The following is a 24,461-nucleotide window of genomic DNA, read 5'->3' on the forward strand; positions in this document are numbered from 1 at the left end:
GGAAACAAATGGCTTGTGAATACAGCTAGTTCATAAGCATTGATGTGCCAGGCACAGGGGTCCAGGAAGGCCCCACTGAGATCAGGCTCTGGAGAGCTCGCAGGCCATGAGCTGTCATGAGAGCGAGGCTTCCAGGGGGAAGAAGCCCGGAGCAGGAAGAGAGAAGCTGGCTCCTTCCGAGACGGTGCCGGGACGAGATGGACCGCAGCAGAAGAGCACAGAACAAAGACGACCACACCAGCATCCCTTCCTGCCGGGTCTGCAGAATTAACATGGAATTTCTGAACCTCGGGTCTGCGAGACACTGACCTTCTCGTTTTTTGCCGAGCCCTCTGGACTAATGTGCCCTCAGACTGCTTCTGCCGTGGCTTGAAAATTGACTAATATGTGGTTTGCACTTCACAAGGATAAACATCACCATTGCGACTGAGCCAAACATAGGTCACAGTGAGCTGAGCAGGAATTTCATCCCAAATCCTCACCACGGGGCATCGTGGGAATTTTACGAGAATCTTCATATTCATGAAGCTTAATTATAGCAAAATTGCCAATCTGTAAAATACAGCTGCATTTGAATACTACTTTCAAGTCTGAAACATGAACAAGGAGACTACAGTCCCCTCGAGATGCCCACGGTTTGCAGAGAGAAGCACCAGTGAGAGGGAGGGGGCCGGGAGGAGGGAGGGCGAAAAATAAAACAGATCAAGAGGTGCTTTATTTACCCAGAAAAATGCAAGTGCCAATCACAGGAAGGGGCTTATTATGTACTTGTAATCAACCATAATATTCAAATTGGTGAATAAAGAATCAAATAAAGTCATGAATTTAAGACATTAGTCCTAAAGATAAGACAGATTTTAGCTACTGAGAGGCAGGGGACAGTGCAGAAGCTGTCACGCGTTCCTTTTTGGTCTGCTAATGGGCCAGAGAGCCTGCATCTTTAAGTCCCTGCAGTGATCGACTCTAGATGCCGAGCGGACACTGCCTGGGGAGGAAGGGACGCAGACCAGGGTGCCTGAGCAGCACAGGGACAGCACTGCCCTCCTGGTCTGCCGACCTGCTTCCAGAGTCAAAACTATGTACGTGTTTCTAATCATTTGATAAAATCTGAGGCAGCTCGGTCCTGGCACAATCTTGATTTTCTAGCAAAGAAATGACCTCAGCCCTGTGCATTCTCCTCCCCACGTTCGGAAGGGTTCTGGGTGTGCTCTGGTCCCACGTAACACACAACACACTTCCGGTCCACAACTGCCTGGGCTTCAGACAAAGCCTGCCCCCGTTTCCCTGTGCTCCCACCAGTTTCACGGTTGGCTGAGATCACCAGCGAAGGCTCGCGTCCCTCTGTGGTCAAGCATCTCCTGACACTTTTAAAGCGCGAGCTGATGAGCACACGGGAGTCAGCGCACGGCGTGGCCACGTAACTCCCAGGTAAGCAGAGACCAGGGGCATTTTGGAATTTGAAAAGACCTTTGCCTAACAATGTCACCTGGTGAGCAAGGAGGTAGGTGTGGCCATCACAGGGACAGAGCCCCTGAAGTTGCACAGATCAAGGAACAAACACCCAATGAGCAGCAGAAACAGGACCTGGCCACGGATCTCTAACTGGACAATCCAAGTCCTTAAAGGCTGGACACTGCTGCCTGCCTCCAGACCCTGAAGAGATGACCAGAGAGGAAGGAGGGGAGCTGGGCGGGGAGGGAACAGGATGTGAGAGGATAGGGAAGGGGCCGGTCAGTTCTGATGAGCAGGGAGGAGGCTGGCCGCTGGCCAGAAGGCCTGTGGGTTCACACTTCAGAGCAGCAATGGCCGCTCACGTCCTCGAACCTTCTCTGCAATTCTAAAACCAGAAGATACCTCAAAAACGAGAAAGCGCTCTCCTGACTCCCCTGCGGGCCAATCCTGGATCACAGTGGCACGAGGCTCTATGGGTCCTGGCTTGCTGCACACAGAACAACAAGTCCAGGTCCTGCTGCAGGGACGTGGCAGCGCCTGCCGCAGTGCCCCTGAGAGAGGCAGAGACCTGCAGATTCACACACACACAGCCGCAGTTCTGTCTGAAACCCGGGAAATTACGAAACACACATGCCCCCCCCCCACCGTGGTAGGGCTGGGAGCAGGGGCATCTGCTGACCAAGAACCCCTCCCCCCAAAATGTCCTTGACAATCAGAGCAAACAGAAAACAACTTGTGGTTGAAACCAACCAACGACAACATGAACTTAATAAAAGGAAATGCACGTCAATAAGCTCAGAAACAGCTGCTGCTGTTCCAAGGGAACCCACAGCCCTGCCGTGGTGATGGCCCTCCACTCCCCTCCCTGCAGGCCTGCTCCCTGCTCAGCTTAGCTTCAGTGGAGCTCCGGCCTTGCCAGGACTGCTCTGGGTGCTGAGCATATTTGTACGCCCCTGGATCACCACTCTGGGGCCTTGACGTTTCAGGAAGTAGGACATCTGGGGCCACTATTTCTGGATTTGAGGTGATTGATAAAATGCCTAAAGTGAATATTAGCATGTAAAATATCACTTGCATACATTTAAAAGGCATTCCAAATGACAGCTTCTATGCTTGCCAATTCACAGAGTACATGGTAAAGGTCCCCAAATATGCCTAGAAAAAGTGAGTGGGGTCTTACTTCTACTTAACATGGTCATTTGCAAAAAGAAAATGAATTAAATGGGGCAAAGTAAAACCTCAGCCTGTGCGTTGGATTTAAGTACCTGTTGTGTTGTTCTCTGTCCTGTTTCTTTGAAATGCATTCATTCAACAACAAAAACACCCCTCACTGAACACCTGGTCTGTGCCAGAGAACAAGAAGAAGGATCCAAGAGACGGCCTCACCACGGGGAGATTCCACAACTGAAATGACAACTGTGCGCCATCCACCGCGTCTTCACAGGGTTGAAGACAAACTGACCTTTCTCAGTACAGATGCACACTGTGCTCATGTGCTTCCTTGCTGCTGGTGGAGTTTGAGCTGATTAAAGCAGTAATAAGAGATCACCCCATGACAGGGACAGGATCCCAGACTCCAGGCACAGCAGGGGGTCATACACAGGAGGTCCCTGGAGATCTCTGGAAGCAGGACGTCTGCTTGGTCTGCCCAAAGGGATGAGGCAACAGGAAAACAGTGTCCAAAGCTGGCCCTGCTTCTCTGAGCCAGTCTCTTGCCTGGTAAACGAATGTCGGCACTGTGGACACCGCGTAAGTAAACACTGGAAGGAATGAGTAAAACTGTGCGATTGAGGTTGTTTTGTTACTGAAATATCCCTATGAAGACATGCCTCTGGTTTTCGAAGCACTTACGGAATTAGAGCACACACACGCACAGAGCCAGCCCCTCGGCAGCCTCTGGGGACCAGGGCTTGGAACGCGCTCCAGACCTGCCCTGAAGCGTGAAGAATGAGGCCATTAAGCTGTAAAAAACATTCGTGAAAAGAAGGAAACCCTAGATTTATGAGCACTGATGGTTCCATGAGAAACAAGTGTCTCAAGAAGGCTCACTGACCCTGGCACCTGCAGCCTTCAGCTCTGAGGACCCCCCTCTTTACAGCCATCAAAATTACTGTCAGAACAGATGCATCAATCTGTGTGCATGCTTTGTTTTAGGCATGATGGTTCCCGAGTGCTAGCTTGAGACTGGCACACCCATCAGAAGGGACACCTCGGCCGGAGCCTGCGCTGACCCAACCTACTCTTAAGGAAGAGCACTGGATCGGCCTTGGAAGAACCATCCATGATGAATATGGAACCAAGATACCAGCGCTATGTCCCTAGCCATGAAGACTGGCTCATAGAAGGGCAGGTGATATGACTATCCCAGGGACTTAGAGAAAGGGCATTTTGGTTGGCCTGCCAAGGTGCCAGCCTAACCCAGAGATAAGTGCAGGAGACTGGCAGCAAGAGGGAGAGGTGCTGCTGTCAGAGCTTTTAGGACATCTTGATACAGCCAGGCCTGAAGGCAGATAACCCCAGAATTTTCATGTATATTGCTCAATGACATCATCTTTTATTTCTTGTGTCACTTGCATTCAAGAGTCCTGACTGATATAAATTATTTCCCAACTTTAGAACTCATTCATTGCTGAAAAAAATGAATGAGATATAATACTTTTGAATTATAAGCTTATAACATACCTGTGTGTGTGAGTGATTATGTGTGTGCGTGTGTGTGTGTGTGTGTGTGAGAGAGAGAGAGAGAGAGAGAGAACTCAGAGAGAGTAAGCCCAAAAGCCCAAACTCGAATTAGGCCACAAGAAATGCATGAATGACACTCATGGTCACAAAGTCACCCTTCCCTTCCTAAGTGTCCTCACCTGCACATGTCCCCTTATCCATAGGCCTGAATAAAAAGCAGAAATCCTGCCAACAGTCCAAGAAATACCATCTCCACCCGGACCCTGTGTATGCAGAACCAGCTGAGAAGTCCGTAGGGAAATTTGCATTCACATGGAAGGTATCACAGTCTATTTTCTGTTACTATAATTGCAAACAACAGACTGAGTAGTTTATAAACAATAAAGGTTTATTTGGTCTGTGGTTCCAATGACTAGAAGTTCAGGATTTGGCAGCTGCATCTTCCAGGGCCTTCTTGCTGCAGTGGACTCTATAGGTCCCCAGCAAAGCATCACGTGGTGAGACCCAGCAAGACTGCTTGCTAAGTGGGGGGTCTCCTTTATCTTACAAAGTCACTAGCACCATCACAGAGGCCCACCCTTGTGACCTCATCTCATCTAATTATCTCCCAAAGGAGATGGCCAAACACTGTGGCTGGACTGTTTCACCCTCTCAGCTCCTCCTTAGGGGGATTAAGTTCCAATGGGAATTGTGCTAGGGACACAAACCTGGCAGAGAGAGCAAATAGGGACCCTCCCCAGGACCCCCATCCTACAGTCCCATCATATTGGCCGAGAACTGGGCACTGTCCTTGGGTGTCATCAAGACCTGCCAGAGTCTGCTCCTTAGAAAAGGCATCCTCAGGAACAGGGAGAGGTTCCTGTCCACTCACTCTGGGGTGGAAGCAGAGGACCTGGGCTTCAAGCCACCCAGATGGGAGTCCCCACCCACAGCATGGCAGCCCGCACACCAGCCTGAATGACAGACGTACATACATTCAACTTGCAGAAGAGCTTCCAAAATATGCACACAGGGGCCCGAACCCAGCCCAAAAGACAGACCTCGGAGGCCGCTGGCTTGTGCAAGACTCCACCCAGGTGGATGACGTACAGCAGGGCTGAGTGCCCACCGCCTTGCCGCCCGGGGCAGCCCTTGGACCAGGAGATTCCACAGCACCATGGGGCTCGTTAGAAATGCAGAATCCCAGGCCCTGCCTCAAACTGCTGAGTCAGAATTTATTTTAATTAACAAGATTCTCAAGAGATTCACGTGTGCCTAACAGTTTAAGGAGCACTGCTCTGGGAGAGAGGAGATAAAGGTTTGTCTATCGGATTAATAGGGTGTATCAAAATGGGCTCCAAGTCCCACTGGAGGAACTAAGGACTGTGGAGTGGCCTGAAGATTCAGATGGGCTACAGACTGCCCAGGAGGAGCCCCTCTTCAGTCCTGCAGGATGATGCTATGAAAACAGAGTGAATAGAAAAAGAGAAAGCATAAAAATTTAGCTAAGATGAGGCCAGGTGGCAGAGGGTAGACAGGCTCCAGCTCAGGAGGTAGCTGTGTGACCCCTCACCCCAATACGCACGACAGATTCTAAGTTCCCTGGGTGCAGGGCTTGTGATTCTGCTACTCACAGCATGTCTACCAAGCCAGGCACAGAATCTGCACGTAGTAGGTATTCATTAGGTAGTCATTGAGTGACATGGCGTCCTGAACGGGGGGAAAGTTCCATCACTTGTTCATTTTGGCACTTCTCTGATTCCGTGCCTCCTCTCTGTGGTCTACTTAGATTATTTATTTTGAAAACAAACCAAAAACTTGGCAACAAGGAGCTCACCCACAAACAACCCTGTAGCAGACAGACAGGAAGGGTCCACGTCCCTGGGAGCACCGTGTGCGAACTCTACCTAGCAGGTCTACTAATGGTAGCGAGTGCATGTAGCCCCGGGGGTGGTCACTAAGCACAGTCACTGAGCCACCCCCAGCCACACTTCTAACACCCACAAACAGCCCGCTACCCCTCCTGGGGCTCAGGGTCTCGTGCCTTCCACTTGGGCAACACAGTGTTAAAGGACACCCACCTGCTAAAATTGCCTTCACATTTTCTCAAGTGTTATTACAATTTTAATCCTATAATTTACTTATTTTTCATTTTCTAAGGACTAATTTTTTCAACCTATGCCTATAATAGAAATCAATCCAAATTCAATATCATCAGCAACATTCTTCGAAACAGTACTAGGAAAATATAATTCTCATGGCGGTTTTTGAGGCTGTCTGTAAAATAGAATACCACCACTTAATAGTGTTTGAGGTCAGTTTATTCAGGTCTTTATGGAAAATCAATTTTTTAATGTTCTTATTTAAAGAGAAAAGATGCAATAATTTTCAATTCAAATGTGGTAAAAGACACACACTATGAAACCGACCATCCTGACCACTCTTACGAGTGAGTACAGCTCAGGAGTGTCAAGCACAACCATGCTGTTGTGACCCCTCACCGCCCAGCCTCAGAACCCTCTACCTAGCCACATCTGACTACCTGTCTATTAAAGAGCTTCCCATCCCCTTTTGCCGCCCCCCAACCTCCATTCTACATTCTATGTTTATGAATTTGACTACTCTAGAGATCTCGCCTAAGTGGAACCAGGCACCACGTGTCCTCTTGTGTCCTTATGCGATCACTCAGCATAATGTCGTGGAGGTTCATTCCCATTCAACCAGGTGTCAGAACTTCATTCCTTTTCAGGGCTGAAAAATATTCCATTGTAGGTCTGCCCCAGGTTTTCCTGTTCCTCCATCTGTCTATGAGTATTTGCATGACTTCCACTGTGAGTCACGCTTCTGTGGACCTGGGTGTGCAGTAACTTCTTAATGATGGATTTTTAAAATCATGTGCCCAGTTGTTTTTGTACCAGTGATTGAGCATTCCTAACTAAAGCAGAATTGATTTAAATAAGCAGCCCGAAATGAGTGTTAAAAAATATGATTTTCCTCACATAGTTTGTATAAGAGAAAACCCCTCGAGCTTCATCAAATAGAGCTCTCCTGTTCACTTAAGGAGAATCCACCCTGACTTACAGGCAGGAGCCGAGAAGAACTCAGAATCACGGCCCTGCAGCATGAAGGCCTGAGCAGGCTGTAAACACTCGGGTTAGAAACAGCACAGTGAGTTCCCAAAGAGACCCTTGTATCCGGGACCACGCTTGCTTTCTTGGGGAGATATAAAAGTTCATTTTCCTCACCTCATGACTTTAGGAGAAAATGTATGCACTGCTCTAAATGGAGGAGTATTTGGAGAGAGATCAAAGAGAGCAAAGGAAATGATCCAAAGTTTGGAAATTGTAAAACTTATAACAAGAGGTTAAAAGAATTTCTTCTTAAGAAGAAAAGGTTGAGGTTCTAGCCTGGAAAAAAAAAAAAAAAAACCTTTACACACTGACATGAATAAAGAAAGGGATAACTGTGGGCTAAAAAGAAAAATAGTTTAAACTTATGAAGGTGAATTAGAGTCAGGCTCCTCAGAAGCCCTACAGAAATTGAACATGGAACGCCAGGAGAATATCAGGCCATGCCCAGACAAAAGAGCAGAGCAATGCTGTATGAGTCATCTCAGCTGTTGTAACAAAGAGCACCGTGTGGGAGGATTCAATTACACAAGTTCATCTCTTCATGGTTCTGGAGGTCAGAAGCCCAAGCCAGGGCTCTCTTCAGACTGGCAGAGAGAGGCACTGCTCCTCTTGTCAGGACACTTGAGTGGGTGGCCTGGGGCCCCCATGGTAACCTCATTTGACTTTAGTTACTCCTGGAGCACCCCACCTGCAACACAGTCATGCAGGAGCTAGGACTTCGGCACGGGACATTTAGGGGGCACACAGTTGAGTGTTTTTGTACTTAGCTAAATAAAAGTAGCCAGCACATCGTGCCTAATACCACCGCACAGGCAGGACACACGTCCACCTGGCCTTCATGCTTCTCCGGTGCACGCGGCTCACTCTCCTCCATTTCCACTAGTCTGAGGTCAGAGCAGGGACGCAGCGCAGTCAGCGAGGAGGCAGAGCTGCAGCACCCAGGACAAAGGCCAAAGGGCCCGAAATGAGAAGGCAGCTCCCAGGAAGGCGGTTGGCAGGGCCGGCAGGTGTCCTGAAGCCCTGGCCAGGCGGGCCTGGAGGCCGTGCTGGTGAGCCTGGGGTGAACAGGACTCCCCACATGCCCCAGGAAGGCAGTTCCCACGGGCTTTCCCCCCACCACAACTACTCCATTTCTGGTTCATAAGAGTAAACCGTAGGATTTTTACCTTTCCATAGCCAAAATACAGAGTCTCCCTCAAGGATCGCTTGCTTCTCACCTGTGATCCCTCAATACTGCACTCCATAGCGCGTCATAACCTCCCCAGGCATCACTCAGACCATCCCCTCTCCCCTGCCCCAGATGGGACACTCAAGTCATGTCTCCTAGCAACCCTTCCCATGAAGCATTTGCTGCAGGCTCCTGATTCTCCACACGCAGCGTGGCACATGGACCCAGATCCAGCAGTTCACCACTGTGCCCACAACAGACCCAGACACTCCGATGACCGAGAGGAGGGACTGAGGCCCTGGCCCTGGCCTGCCCTGCCCTCCCTCTTCACGCTCCTCTCACTCTTTGCTGTGACCACGGTGCCTCTCTGCCTGGGGACCTGCATGTGGCAATTCCCTCTTGTTACTCCATCTTTGCCACACACCATACCTGGACCAGCTGGAGGTGGCCACAGCACTGCCTTGTTGTAGTCAGGATAAAAATGACAGCCAAAGAGGTACAGAAGGGAATTAGAGTCCAGCAAAACCCAGTGTCTGTATACTGTAGTCCATAAAAATAGGACTTTCAAATCCTTTCCACCTACCCACAGTGTTTGCTCCTGTGCAAATATCTAGTGCACGTCTAACCCTGAACTACCCTTCCCAAGGCCTCAAGGAAACCTACTTCATATAAACCAACTGTAATGAACTTAACTTTCAAAGTATATTTTCTAATTTGTAAAGGAATAACGCAAGTCATCTAAGAAGATAAACTAAAAATAAAAATTAATTAAAAAAATTAAAACTGCTATGATCACTTTAGGACTCCTGGTGCATGGGACCGTGATGCTACTGTTTGATACGTTATTTCCTAAAAGTTTTTTTGAACCCAGAACCCACGTAACCTTTTCTCTGTGATTTTTTGTATTTGTTCTGTTTAGATGTATGCGAGAGTGATGTATATTTTGACTTAGTTATACAAACACAGAGTATATCTTATTCCCTATTCTTTTGATCTTGGGAACACAGCAAAATACCTGCTCTAATTAGCTGGAAGGAACACTCTGGTCTCAGAGGAGCACTGCTAAGAGGAGCATTTTCTTTAGAGTTCTAGTCTAGAATTCCAGGCCTCATAACCAGCAGAAAAACACTTCACTTAATGCATCGTTAATTTTCAAAACACGGCCTTGATAATCTGCTTGCTCCTGCCTTGATGGGGTGCTAATAATTTAACTGTATATTTTCAAGGTTCAAGTCAATCTTGGGGTTTGTTCTGCTGGTTTTTCTCCCAACTTTTCATTATGAAACATTCCAAACACACATAAGGGCAAAAAGAGAATAGACGAAACCTCCACCTACCCACAACCAACTTCAGCAACTATTATCATGCTGGATGCTGCCCTCCCAACCGGATTATTTTGCAGCAAATCCCCAAAATCATAATGATATTTGTAAAAAACTAAATATCAGCTTATTTGTTATATAACATAAAAAGCCACAACTCTCACCCCATCATTTGTATGTACACACACACACACACACACACATACACACACACACACACACACACACGATGCACCTTTCTGCGTGGTATAGCAAGGTGTGTGATGGATATTGCTCCAGTTTAAGTTCCTGTTGATAGGAACTCAGTGTAAATATGTGTCCCAGACTACAACTGGGGCCAATAAGGTAGCTGACTTTCATCTGTCAGATGGGTTTCATCCACATAAACCCGTCAACAAAACCAGGTCAGCGGGCTAGAGCAGAGAAGAGGAAAGAGATCAATAAATCTTTGAATTAATCATGCATCCGCCAGAGAGAATTATGGGTACACAAAATGAGACAGATATGCAGGGCCTATTTGCTTTCTCTCTCTTCTGGTTGGTCTTTCATTTCCGCCCAATGTGTAGTCTCTCCTGGAGGATTCTGACCCAACTGACTGCACTCCTGAAACTCAGTGCAAATTACGGTTGTACCTGATTCATAGTTCTCATCCCACCTAATTCTTCCAAGAAAGACTTTGAGATTAAAAATGCATGAGTCAAATGTAAATCATAGGGAAAAAATTTCAAATTGTTGTATTTGTTTTTTAAATTCTGGTCACATAGGACCACCATTATAAACTGAACCCCACATCCTGTGTGATGAGGTGACGTGCAGAGCCTCTGCAGAGGTTCCCCCCTTCCACCTTGAACATTCCGTGCAGAATTAGGAATGTTCCACACGTCTGCAGCCAACAATTTACCTCACACTTCCGAAGAGAAATGGCCTGACCCACAGGTCTGCCTTCCTTCCTATTCTCCTGCATAACATCCTCCGAGGGTGGTTATAAAAGACCTATAAATCCATAGCCACTATTAGTAAAAGTTGGCTTCACACGAGATCTAGAATTTAAAATAGAAGTAACTACAGACACATTTTTTTTTCCCAATGACAGAAAACGGGTGTGAAATCTATGCGCTCCTCAGCTATGCCATAAATGTACATTTTAAATTAAAATACATGAAATTGGCTTTCCCACTTCATCATCATCCTTGAAAAGATGACAACTATCCATGTTCTTACTATGTATAAAGGTTTTGTTTTTTAAAGTCACAATATAAAATTAAAAATACTCAAAACAAATATTCTGGAAATTTTGATAAAGCAAGAGATGAGCACATGTGCATTCATCTTTTAGACCAGCAAATCACTGCCAGTAAACAAACAGCAAGGGATTTAGGGAAATAAATCTGTGTTCACTGGTTCAGGACCATAAATAAAGCAGGTGAAGAGTCATTGAAAACCCTGCCTCTGTGGCTCACATCTAAACCCGGCTTCAGGGCTCCATGGAAACTGTGTGCTGGAGACCCCCTGGAAGCCCAGCCAGCAATGGGATGCCTGAGTTTTCTTCCCAGGGATGAGACTGTGGGCACCCACAGGAGAGGAAATGATCCCAACACGGACTGGCTTGTGTTTTCTTACTGAGTGGCCAGGCACAGAAGAACACAGCTGAAGAGGGAGTGGCCGGGACATAGATGGGACATAGTCTGACAGAGCTTCTACCTTCTGAATAAATTGAAAATTACCGACAAGTTTGAGATCTACTTTTTCTTGACATTTCATTGAGCACAGTAAAACTCCCGCAACGTAAACATAAACAATTTTTCAAAAGCTTGCATCCTAGGATAACATCTCAGAGAACAAACTTTCGGGAAATGGCCCTCCTCAATTCCAAGTTCATCTGGCTTTCTCAATGATAGGGTTTCAATTCAAATGGATAACAATGCCGAAGACTAAAAATTTCACCATCTAATTAGGGCGGGGGCTCAATGTGGCCTTTCTTTCCTAATATCATCCGTAGTTTTAAAATGACTTGATGAAGACTGTTTATAAAAGCCCCTCTCTTTTCCTGGTACAAGAACAACTGTAGTAGAAGACACGGGTACAAGGGCCTGGGCACAGAAGGACAGAAAATGTACATGTGGAGAGGAGTAAAGAAGCTATGTTAGGAGGAGAGCAGGAGTGAGCTCTGAACACGTCAGGATGAGTAGAGCTGCAGAGAGGGATCTGCCCACATCTGCGTATGAACCCACAGCACATCTGCGGTAGGGAGTCAGGGATGGGGTGGCCACCCGGGTGGGGAGGTTGAAGGGAAAGAGGCACAAATGACCGAGGATTCAGGCAGGTCTGGGCTCTGCTGTTCCATGTTTCCACGACTGCCTCAACGCAACCTAATTTCAAAAGAACAGGGCACAGAACCCCGATCTACTGATACTTCACCTATCACAGAAACGAATGCAGCATAGATGGAATGTTCCGTTTCCCTGAATTCATATGTTGAAACTTAATACTGTGATGGAGGTGGAGGTTTTGGGATGTGATGTAGAGGCAGGAGGAGCCCCTGGGCGTGGGACTGGTGTCCCATGAGAGGGACCCAGGGAGCCTACTCACCTCCTGCCCTGTGAAGAGATGAGTGGCAGCCATCTGTGTATCAGGAAGAGGGCCGCACGTGATGCCAACTCTGACTGGCACCTTGGTCTTAGAATGCCAGTCTCCAGGGCAGGAATAAATAAATAAATAAATAAGTCCCTACTACAGGAAAGTCACTCAGTCTAGGGTGACATGTGATAGCAGCCCGAAGGGAGTAAGACTTCACGCACCTTTGTAGGGTCACAAAAAATACAGGCAAGCATTCCCGGAGGTGCGTCTTATTTTCTTCAATATGTATTACGAATAAGTGATATTTCAATAAAACTCAGAATTATAAGTCCATGCCGAACACTTATTTGGAGAAGTGCAGTTTTTAGTGAACTTTTAAATAAATAGTAGAAAACAGGCTTTGTAGTTCCTTCAGGATAGCAAGCTTGTTAGATTTAAATGCGTTATACCTCACGTGACTCTCTTTCGCCCGGCCCTTCCTCAATAGATCATGTAATTGTTTTAAATGCAATTTTCAAAGCAATGCTTTATCCATCATTAAGTGCTTTAATGACAGTGATGAAGAAATTTAAAATGAAAAACAATGACGAGTGCCCAGGCAACCACCAGACCCCGGCTGAGTCCCCTGCTGCCCCACGCTGCTCAGGTAGCCTTTACTGTCTGGCTTCTTTCTTCAGCCAAAAAATAGCTCTTCAGTGCAACCTCTGGTGCTGGGAGGGGGGTGGGGGATGCGGCCAAGGACCTCACCCTCCTGGGCTCACAGACACATCCTACCAGCAGGGCAGCAGCCACTCCTGCTGCCCCTCGCCCACAAAACACTCCCATCGCTCCCCTGTCCAGGTCACAGAGACGCCCTAATGCTCTTCCACACAGAAACCCTGCAGCATCTGGGTCCATGGTTATCAGTCGGTGGGGCACACTGACCCTGGTTTGGTGCAGCACGCACCAGCACGTTAGAGCCGTGCGTGTGGAGCTGAGTCTACTTCAGCCCGAGAGGCTAGCAGGACCTCAGACCCTCTGAGGTGGCTGTGCATCAGCTCCTCGGGGACTGCTCTGATGTGCCTCTGAGGTTCTCAGCATGTAAGATCCCCTTGACTTGTGGCGCCCTGTCTTATTCAGTGCTGTTTTAACAGATGTTGCAGTATAAAATTGTAAGGAGGTTACGACAAGAAAACCATTCCATGAGAATAAAGGAAGAGGTTTTGCTTTGGTAATGACAAATACTGGGAATTTGGTGTTTCCATTTCCCCTCCAACAGCATCAGGCAGAAGTCAGCTGTGACATCCCTGGCTGCCTCTGATTTGCCTACCCGGACACTCTGCATCAGAACCGGAGGTCATGCAAGGTTGTCTTTTGCAGTAGTGAAATATAGAGAGAGAAATCAAAGGCTCAGATCAAAACTACACTGAGATTTCATCTCACACCAGTCAGCATGGCAGCCGTCAAGAGTATACACAATAATAAATGCTGGAGAGGATGTGGAGAACAGGAACACTTTTACACTCTTTGTGGGACTGTCAATTACTGCAACCACCATGGAAATCAGTATGGAGGTTCCTCAAAAGACTAGGCATGAAACCACCACACGACCCAGGTGTACCACGCCTCGGTATTCACCCTGAAGAACTGAAGTCCTCATGCTATAGTGACCCATGCACACCCCGCTTATGATTCACAACAGCCAAATTATGGAACCTGCCTCAGTGTCCATCAGTGACTGAATGGATAAAGAAAATGTGGTCTACATACACAATGAGTTTTATTCAGTCATAAAGAAAAGTGAAATTATGTCATTTGCAGGAAAAAGGATGGAACTAGAGAACAGTATGTCAAGCAAAATTAGCCAAACTCAGAAGGTCAAGGGCCATATGTTGTCTCTCTCATGCAGAAGCTAGAGGAGAAAAGGGAAAAGAAAAATGGGGGGCAGACTTCAAGAAAATTAAAAGGAGGTCAATAGAATAGAGGAGAGGAACCAGGGAGAGTGAGGAGGGGTGAAAAGGGGAAATCCTGGGGAAGGATATCTGCCAAATTGTATAATGATATAACAGGATCGTGTGCATGTACGGCTATGTAACAGCAAATCCCACCATTATGTACAACTATAATGCACCAGTAAAATATAGGGAAAAAAATGGAAAGCAAAGGCTCATCTCAAAGCAGTAAGAATACTTTGAAAGGAAATCCTACCCCATGTTAATGGAAAAGTTGCTTATTCAAAATTTACTCAGTAAATATTTATTAAGCTTCTGCTTTGTATCTGACTCTGTAATAGCATCCTTGGGGTAGATGGAAGGGATGGTTTTAAGAAATTATCTTTGTCCTAGGCAACTGCATTTGATTCTTCTCTATGTAATATTGTTTTCAAAAACATTAATCATGTTGTTTTCAACCCACAATGAAATTTCCTAAATATGTCAAATATTCAGAATTTAAGTGTAGCTTGGATCATGTATTTGAAAATGCTTTTCTTGATTAAGTCCAACTTCTAGGAGTTCTGGCTGTTATGAATGGCATGTCATTCCGTTGATAGTATTTGTCACTTCCATGCATTTGTGCACCATGGGAAACTAAGATAAAGGGTTTTTTAAAGGCAAAACTATCTTCTAGAGGGAGAATGCAAGACCATGCCTTGGGTAAATGGCTGAAGCTCTCTGTGCCTCATCTGTAAAGAGCGGCAGATGAGAGGGACCAGCTCATGAGGGGAAATTACTAGACATAACTCACCACGTGTGTGCTGCATGATTACTAGCTGTGTAATAATCCAGATGTGTTACAGGTATTGCCTCCTGAAAATCCTCCTGACTTTCCTGCAGACATGTACTCTGTCTGAGCTGTGAGTTAATCAAGCAAAACACAGACCCTTTCAACCACATTCTAGTTCATTTTATATTTCCAATTTCTGGTTAAGAAAAGTTAAAATTTTAATAAATTAAGTCAAGAGTTGTTTGTTAATAGCGTCCTACAAACTTTGGGTTCCACAGCATCCCAATGATCATATATAGAAATCTGCATTTAGTGCTCTGTTTTTTGGGGTTGTTTTTTGTGCTGCTGGGAACTGAATGAACCCAGGGCTCATGCAAGCCCAGCAAGTGCTCTACCACTGGCAACTCTTTTTAAATAGCCTTAGTTTTGCTTTTACATACAATGAGCACCTCATGAGCAAATGTGTGTGCGTTTGGATACCACAGTGCTCTGACATCCCGTTTCTGGAACAGGAACACTTCAGAGCTGCAGAGCACAAGGACAACCCTGGCCAGTTCAGTCAAGCAGCACGCTAAGCCCATCTGACGACCTTCTTAGTCCTGATATGATATTCCTATGTACAGATGAGGAAACTGCGGTGCTAGACGGTTAAGCCTAGGTCACAGGTCCAGCTCGGAGTGCAGAGGTGGATGCCTGGGCAGGGCCACAATAGGACCTGCAGCTCCACAGGGGAAGGTGCATGCGAGGCCCAGAGCTGGCCAACCACCTGTGGCTCATGGAGGGCTTTTCTCCTCTGGGCACTGAACTTGAGCTTCTGGTCATCTGAAAGCACTGTGTCAGATCTTCAGAGAGGGAGCAAACTGTCAAAGTTCCATAATGAGACTGGCACCCAAAGCCAGGCCTCTCTGTCTCAAGCCCCGTCCCTGACGTGGACTGTTGCAATGGTAAAAGGCACACAGAGGCTGAGACCTGCCCCAGAGAGCCTCAGACCCATCAAGAGACTTTTTAGGACTATATGGAAAAAAAAAAAAAGTGCATTTGGTCATTTCCTGCAGTTGCTTCTTGGCATCTCCACAGGAACACTCTGACCTTGCTCCAGGGCAGGGCAGCACATGCTGGGTCCCATTGCCAGTGAAGCCCGGTTCTGGACAACCAATACCGGCACCTCCACAACCTCTCCAGAACTGAAATGGACAGAACTATTCTGGAAATGTTGACCCTGCTTCTCCACACGCGGACCTCAAATGGTCAGTGCAAAGTTCCGAATGTGATTTAGCTGTAGAAGTTTCAGCCCTAAGTGACCATTCACCCAATAAAAATTCAGTGAGTTTGGAATCGAGTTTAGAACTTGGGGGAATTTTTGAGAAGAAAAACACATTGCAGATCAGTTTCAGGCCACCAGTCATTGGGAAGTTATTATTATTTTTATTATTATTATTTTATTTTATTTTTAGTTATTATTATTTTTCCTCCAACACACTGCCTTGGCCTTGGAGAAGGGGAGCAGAGAAATGAGATGCCAAGTGACCTGCTGCACCTGAACACAGTGACATTTGTCCAAAACACAAGTGCTCGAGCAGCATCGATGCCTCCTACAACATCATATCATGGTAAAGCCTCCGGGTCCCCACAAAGCTGGGGTGGGGAATCTGCAGCATGTGGGCTTCAGGAAGCACAGATTTCAATCCAGAAAGTGAGTTTGCATGCACAAGAGCTAAAAATGCAGGTCAAGTTGTCTGCCTGCGGCCCTTGGTACCTTGGCGCTAGGCCATCCTTGTCCTGTCCCCATGATGCCCGCAGCTGAGAGGCAGGGAGAGGGAGAGAGGGAGAGAGAGAGAGAGAGAGAGAGAGAGAGAACACACGCACTGGCTGTGGCTGCTGGCTGGTGTTTCCCTGCCCCTGGGGGCAGAGCTAAAGGACAACAGGACCACTGGGTGGGCACAGTCCAGGCTATACTGGTGAGGGGCTCTGTGTTTTGTTCCACTCCTTTTAAAGACTATCTTTATTGAAGGCTCTCACTTACTAAGCATCCGCTATTGTCCTCTACGTGCCACGCAGGAGATGTCAAGATGCACATGTGTGTGAGGCGGTGAAAGAGTGTTGGAAGGACTTGCCACTGTAGCAGGTTGCCTAGCATCCCCCACCACGTCCATCCTAAACGTGACCTCATTTGGAAATAGGGCATCTGTCTATCTAACTGGTTAGGACGAGGTCACAGTGGAGCCGTGGGTCCTTGATCCCACGTGACTGTGTCTTGGTGAGAACTGAGAGGGGGTTTCTGCTGTCCAAGCCCCTCAGTGTGGACGGGTCCAGCAACCAGAGGAGGACACAAGGCAACTGTGTGCATCCTCCAGGAAGCTAGAGATGGGGCCAAGAGGCAGCCTTGGGATGTGACATCAGGAAGTCACAGGAGACTCTGAAGAGGGAACTGCCAGGAGTCAGTAAGAGGAAGAGCCCAACTCAGGAGCAGGAGCAGTGGTGGTGTGGAGCACTTTCTCCAAAGTCCACCACAAAAAAGAAAAATGCAAGAAAATGACAGACGAAAGTTGGCAAAGGGAAGGCTTTGTCTAAAATGGGAGCCCAGGCTCCTGTGCACTGTGCCCTACAGACAATAGCAGGCACGACGGAGAACGGGTGGACGGCATTGCAGGAAGGTCAGGGTGACAGCGGAACTAGAGCAAGGTCAGCTGGAAGGGCAGAGGGACGTCTCCTTCTGTGAAGGAACATGAGGACCGGTCTTGCTGTGGAAGGGTCTTCCCAGACCTGTGCCCAGGCTCCATGAAGTAGAAACATTTTTCTGAGAGGCTGGAGAGTGGTTCCTTGTGCTGGGGACAGCTGCTCAAGGGCTCTAGGGAGAAGCTCAGTCAGGGACACTCTCAGCAAGACACAGGGAAACAGGCAAGAGTCCGGCAGTTAGTGAAGGGCCAGCCAGCACCAGCTGGCTCAGGTGACCCCCGTGCCTGGTCTCTGGCTAGCCCAGCAGGCAGAAGGCAGGAAGTGAGACGGTGGTGACATCCCCGACCTTGGAAGCTGTGGCGATGTGGTCACTAAGCAGAGAGGACATCGAAGCTGCCTTTTCTTCCCTGTCCCATCTGCAATGGGCTGACCACCATGGTGGCAGAGCCTGATGGCCTTCTGGATCCGCTGCCACCAACCTACCTGCTTAGGGACTTCTTCCACCTGGTCCAGCCCAGAGTCAAGATAGCAGCACCATGATCGTCTTCATCTCTGGTCTCGACAATTTCCTGAGATCACCTCCTCAGTACCTAATAAAGTATCCTGAGTCAAAACTTGTATTTCTAAGTCCTGAATCTGTTTGCTAACACTACGTCACGTTGCCTGAGCAGACCTTGCTTGTGACATCGACTTGGGCCTGTTGACGGTGATAACCGTAGTTGCCCTGCCCGACAACTGTGCTGTCGATGATCCTGTTACTCTCTTCGACTTTCATGAAATAAAAAAGCAGATGAGCAAGAGGCCAGAGAGTACCCTTGGGGCCAAATTAGATGTAATTGGCATAGCTGGCCATCTGTTTCCTATGTCTGGAAAGCTGCAGAGATCCAGAACTAGGGACAGAGGAGGAGACCCCCAAATGCTGAATGTAAAGCGAACTACCTTTACATATTGGTGGAGCACAGGAAGAATCTGGTCAGCGCGCTTGCGAACCTTGGGTGAGAGCGTCTCAAGGCTGGGGTGCTTAGGTGCTAGGAGATGACTGTGTCCCTTGCTGTCTCAGCTATCAATGGTGATGAGTGTGTTCAAAACCAGACGGATGCGTGAAAAAGAACAAAGGCACTTTCACAAAAGAAGTGACATTACACAGAATGGTGTTACCAGTGCTGGCATTGGCTCCCCTGCCTGCCCCTTAGTTGGTGTCTGGAAACCGGGGTGGAAGGGTCCCGGAACCCCAGCAGACAAGATGGTGCACCCTGGCGAACCTGCACCCCCAACATGATCTGTGCCGAGCACTCCGTCTCCCTCTGGGAGTCTGGGATATGCCAGGCAGCAGGTGCCTGTGTCACCAGCCCCAGTGAAACCCTGGGCACCGCGTCCCCATGATCAGATGGCACTGCTTCTCCTGCCATGGGAGGTGGACCTGGCCTTTAGTGGCCCTCAGCCTGCCAGCCTGTCCCCTGCAGAGTCTGCTGCCCTCCCCTCAGTAAGGCTCAGCCATGGCTGTGACCACTTGCTGAGTCCTGTGGGTCCTCCTCCTAGTCACCAAGCCTGGGGTGGCCTCGGAGACCCAGACACATAGACACAATGTTCTGAGATCAAGTCTACAAAAGGGAGAAACCACCTGGATGCCAATTGACTTAAGAAACGGAGTGCTCAGTGTGGAATTTTAACACCCTGACGTGTTATCAGGACAGCAGCCCCAGGAAACCCTCGCCATCCCTGTGAGGAGCTGCAGCCCAAAGGACACCTTTCCCTGATTCACCCGCCAATCTCTCCCCGAGAATCAATTCCTCCTAAATACTGAGAGTGGGAGATCAAGGGGCGTGTCAGCTTGGCCACCTTCAGGTCACACAGGATCTACACACAGCACACACGCGTGCACACCACACACAAACATCCGCAACACACACATCACGGGAGATGAGAAGGGTCCTGTGTTATCTGAGGCGTCCAGACCCAAGTGTCGCACCAACCACTGTCAAATGCTTCCTGCAAAGCACCAGGTGTGTGTATCCTTTGATGTTCAATGTGGACAGAAAGTTGTTCCCTTTTACTCAAAACAAAGGAGGAAGAGAACAGCCCTTGGACCCGGCCCCTCCATCTGAGGAGACAGAACCCTCCTGGGGCCATCGATGCCCTGACCGAGGTATTCAGAGAAGAAATATCCTAACAGAAACTGGGGCCTCTGCTAAAGGGGGAGATGGTTTCTCTGGGAACAGTAAAATGTTTGCTTTTTCCATTTTCCAAATCTGGTTACCCTTGGGCTGTGCCTTTGATGTTAATGCAGCTAAACCCCTGGTGAGATCCACACAATTTTATCAGGAGAAACAGAAGCGGAGAGCTGGGCTGTCTCTCTGCCGCCCCTGATCGGAGGCCGTTCTCAACGGGCGCAGAGAGCAAAACCCAAGAGCCAGCGGGGGCCATTGTTCTTCTCCAGGATGGCGTCTTGCCTATCTGGACATCAGCACATCGCCATCCACATGTCGGGGTCTTTATCCGGCTACATTAATATGCTGATTTTTAAAAGGCTTCCACTCTTGCACAGGGCAAGATAAGAACAAGGATGTGAAGGAAATGCACAGAGACTCCTGACTCCTGCTATTCCTGGCTCATCTGGGTGAGGTGAGGAGATGACGGGTCAGAAATCGGCACATTAATGGGCCCTTCAGTGGCACAGGATATGCCATCTCTGTGCCCACTCACGAGCTTCCCCTGCACCGGAGCCTGAGAGTGAAGTGAAGCACACACAGGCCTCAGGTGGAGGCCCAGGTGCACACAGCTACTGCATCAGACCACAGGGACGTTTCCCCCACCCAGGGGATCCCAGGACTGTTACTCTTAGGCTATTGGATTTCTCTTTCTAAATATGTCTCAAAATAAAAGACTCATTTACATGCTTGATTTTTGAAATCTCTTGACCTATGGCAGAGAGATTCCCGAGTGGACACTCGGGCCACTGATGCCTGGCCTGTGGGCAAGCACTGCATGACCCGACGTGCCTGGGCTCCTGGGGACGGGTAAGGATCACATGGGGCCAGGCGGGCGGCCCACCTATGCCTCCCATTCGTCTTCTCAACCACAGAGAAGACAGCAAGGAGACCCATCAGCAGTAACCATTTGCTGCTGCTTATAGGAACACAGCTTTAATTTTCATTTCACTAAAAAGGAATTTAGAGAACACAAATATCCACTCACCTAACTCCAGCTTTCCAAAGAGCCCGCCTAGAGGTGTGATAATAAACCCAAGGCTCAACAACTAAAGGGAGGCACTGGCTGCTCTGGAAGATGTTTCCCCAGGGTCTCCAGGCTGAGCGCCCCAGCATTACCAGGGAAGCCCGAGCAGGGGCCGAGGCCATAGCTTGTCACCATCCTTCAGGGCCTTTCCCTGGGTGCCGGAAGAGGTCTCTCAGGTCACCCAGTCCTGGCGCTACCACATAGATCCACTGCAGGGTCTCCCACCAGCTTCTGCTTCTGGTTGACTTAGTGATCACTTTTCTCCTCGGGGTAAAGCACCAGCTAAAGGCAGGGGTCTCATGGGAGAGTGGCCCTTTCCTGGGACAAATATGCCAGCTAGATTCACTGTAGCTTGGGGCGTCTTGGGAATCCAGAAAAGGGAGGTGGGGTGCTGACCACACCAAGAAGTCAGTCTAAAATCTTTCCGCAGGAGCTGCAGGGGTGGGCGGTTGGCAGAGCAGAGCACATACACACCGTTTCTCTTCACTACTGTGCATGTGGCGTGGGGGACGTCCTCCCTGGAGCTTGGTGCTAACTTAGAACAAACCCCTCTGTACTGGGGACCTCTGGGCTGGCCAAGGTCACCCACTGCAGCCCCAAATCCCAGCATATCCCCAGAGGCTCAGCCTCTCAGCATGAAGGTAGGAGGTCCCTGGCTCCTCCAGGCACCCCAGCCTTCCTCTGCTATCACCTGTGCCTGGGCTTGGCTCTAGAGAGAAACGGAATCCTTCTCCACCTCCAATATTAGAAACAGGCTTATTTATAAAGACCTCTGATGTTGTTGCCCACTTTGTCACCTCTGGTGATTCTGGGACTCCTTCCCTGGACACAGGGTCCATTGCAGCAGTAACAAGTAATGGCAGGTTACATTGTGGGGCTCAAACCCTTCTTACAGATCATGGCACAGCGTTGGGGCCCTGTTGTCATGAGCAAGACCGTGTTTAATTACAGGTCTATTTGCCTCAGGCTCAATGAGCAGAGTCTCTTTCTCCCCCCTGACTCAACAGCTTATATACAGACCAGTAAAAGCTGCCCACTGACAGATCCCTCAAGATAAAATACCATGCTACAGTTGTTTTGCAGATGTGGCTGAGAAGGGAGGAACACCAAGTGCTCACCCATGATATAAGCTGTTGCTTTTAAATTTTTACCAAAGAGTGAAACTGCCAAATGTAGTCCAGGGAGGACACGGCAGCCATGGGTCCCCATCCGTGTGATGCGGCTTCTGCAGTCTGCATGCACCATCCACCCACTCTCCACAAACAACTTTGCATTTACTTAGGTTCACTTTGGAAAGAAAAAAGTCTGTTCACACGGGTTGCAGACAGCAAAGCTGCGTGGGCCTGTGGCACGGATGAAGGATGTCCAGCAAACGCTAATGCGTGTCATGTCACATTGCACAGAGACAGACCCTGAGGGTGCAAACGTCTGCTCCCCCAGACCTCCACTCTTCCTCCCTCCTTCCAGGTATGTGCCTCATTAAAGTCAGCTACAGCCACTGGTCTGGCATTAAACATGAGTAGAGTGACACGTGTCATTCCAGGTGTGCACACTACGAGGCAGTCTGTCACTCTCCCACACTCTCTTCTCTGCCGGGGCACACACTGAGGCTGCAGAAGGGCAGTGCCATAGGTTAACGGATTCTCCTTCGGCCTAGGCCACAGCATGTGGAAGATGGCAAATGCAGCCCCAGCGCTCCCACCCACACCACCTAGCCATGTGCAGTTGAGGGCCTTTCCCCTCTGACTCTGAGCTCAGCCAAAAACTCACTCAAATCTCCCGTCTGCCACTCAGAAAACCTAAAGAACCTCCAAGGAGAGGAGATTCAGACTATTAAACCATGAAAATTCGCAAATAAAAACATATAGGTGTGTCTCCATTCTGATGATCGCAGTCATGTTTCGATTCTAAAACAGCATCTTTCAATACTCTAACAAATTATGATGGTTCGCCAGCAGAGCAGCAAGAAGCTACTGCCCACTGGAGCGTGAGGGTTTGCCTGCACGGTGAGAAGCATTAAAATAAACTGACAGCTCCCACGGCAGCCCACATTCCTGCCACGTGTCCTAAGGACAGAGTGTTTCAAGTTTGACTTAGATTTTCACTTGTTGTAAACTAACCTGTCCTCTCTAGCGAATCAACAGGCTGAAAACAAGAATCACGTTAGAGAGTGCGCACAGACCCAACTGTGTGTCGTGCGCGTTAGAACACAGTCTGTGCTCCTCACAGGGCTTTTCCAAAAGCAGACAACGAATTCTTCAATGTGCCAAGACCATCATCCAAGGAGATGCAAAGCTGGAAGACTGCACATCGTGCCCACAGGGGCCTTTCAGGTAAAGAGCACAGAGCAGAAATTCACCTCAATACCATTAAAAATGGAAAACCACAACTTCTCAAAGACTGCTTCAGCTCTAAATGTAAGCCTCTGCATTATTCACATAAAAATATATATTTCAGTTCTGAGACTATAGTCTTAATTGACTCTTCAAGTCTGAGTTCAGAGACGCACACACCACCTAACATATTTAAAAAGACCTGAAGAGCATGGAACCACAGCTTCTATTTCCCAGATTTTAGTTTCCAAGTATAAGTCAACACGCATGTCACTGGGCATGTCACGGATGCAATACCACTACTATCTACTTTTAAAACAGAAATAAAACCACAATTATCTCATAAAAGTTAGCATAATGGCTCTTCTTATAGTGCATGCAACAATTTTTATCCACCATTCAATTCTCCAAAGACTGTTAGACAGGAGCCTCTGTAAACCAGAGTGTACACAAAGCTACCTGTCCTGCACCACGGCACACCTTAGCACAGCCTACCTGAGACAAGGGAAACGGTGTCTTTCTCCCAGGAGACGACGGTGATGTACGCCTCCACGGAGGAGGGGATAATGCACTTGAAGACCGCGACATTGCCTCTCATGGTTTTCTGGTCCTCCACACGGACCGTGTAGGGCTCCCGTAAAACTGCAAAGCAAGAGGGGACCCTCAGTGAGACACAGTTGGGGTTTCTCTCTGAGAGCAGCATCCTAAGGTGCAGCCTGGCGTACATGTACCTACTGCACAGCACGTTCACTGGAAAAAATTAAGAAGCCTCCCTTTAATGTCTTCCATGCACCCCCAGCTGAAAATCACCCACTCATTAACAATACCTCTGCACTCACAGACAAGGTGTGGCCAAAGACCTTCCCGAGCCCCTACAGCATGGCGAGGCGGGAAGAGACTTCCTGAAGGAAGAGCCCTGCTCTAGAAGCTATGGTGACCAGAGACTACTCTTGGTCTTTGGCCATTAAAAAAAAAAAAAAAAAAAAGAATAAAAACTCCTAGAAAGATAACCTTATCCAGAATTCTCAAAAACTACAACAATTAATATAATTCCTCCCAAGTGAAAATGTTTTACGATGGTTGAACAGCAGTTTAGGAGACAGATACTGATGGAGGAGACTATCCCTCTCTCCCCATGATGGGAGCATCCAAGGAAGAGCTCAGGGGGCACTTAGAATGACGTTCATGCTGTCTGGGCTCACAG

General features: G+C 48.2%; 1 protein-coding gene and 1 long non-coding RNA gene across 4 annotated transcripts in view; one reads left to right on the forward strand and one right to left on the reverse strand.

The window, feature by feature from the left end:
- Positions 1-24,461, reverse strand: part of Dscam (DS cell adhesion molecule) — a 655,493-nt gene that overhangs the window by 506,954 nt on the left and 124,078 nt on the right. For all 3 annotated transcript variants that reach the window (XM_048803693.1, XM_048803694.1, XM_048803695.1), the window contains exon 3: positions 23,753-23,899. In XM_048803693.1, coding sequence (XP_048659650.1) covers positions 23,753-23,899 — 147 coding nt within the window. The remainder of the gene's footprint in view (positions 1-23,752; positions 23,900-24,461) is intronic.
- On the forward strand, positions 1,252-4,133 carry LOC125616968. The gene is made up of 2 exons (XR_007347798.1): positions 1,252-1,428; positions 3,607-4,133. It is a non-coding gene; the product is annotated as an uncharacterized LOC125616968 (long non-coding RNA).

The sequence above is a fragment of the Marmota marmota genome, unplaced genomic scaffold (genome assembly GCF_001458135.2).
Source record: "Marmota marmota marmota unplaced genomic scaffold, marMar, whole genome shotgun sequence".
Taxonomy (NCBI): domain Eukaryota; kingdom Metazoa; phylum Chordata; class Mammalia; order Rodentia; family Sciuridae; genus Marmota; species Marmota marmota.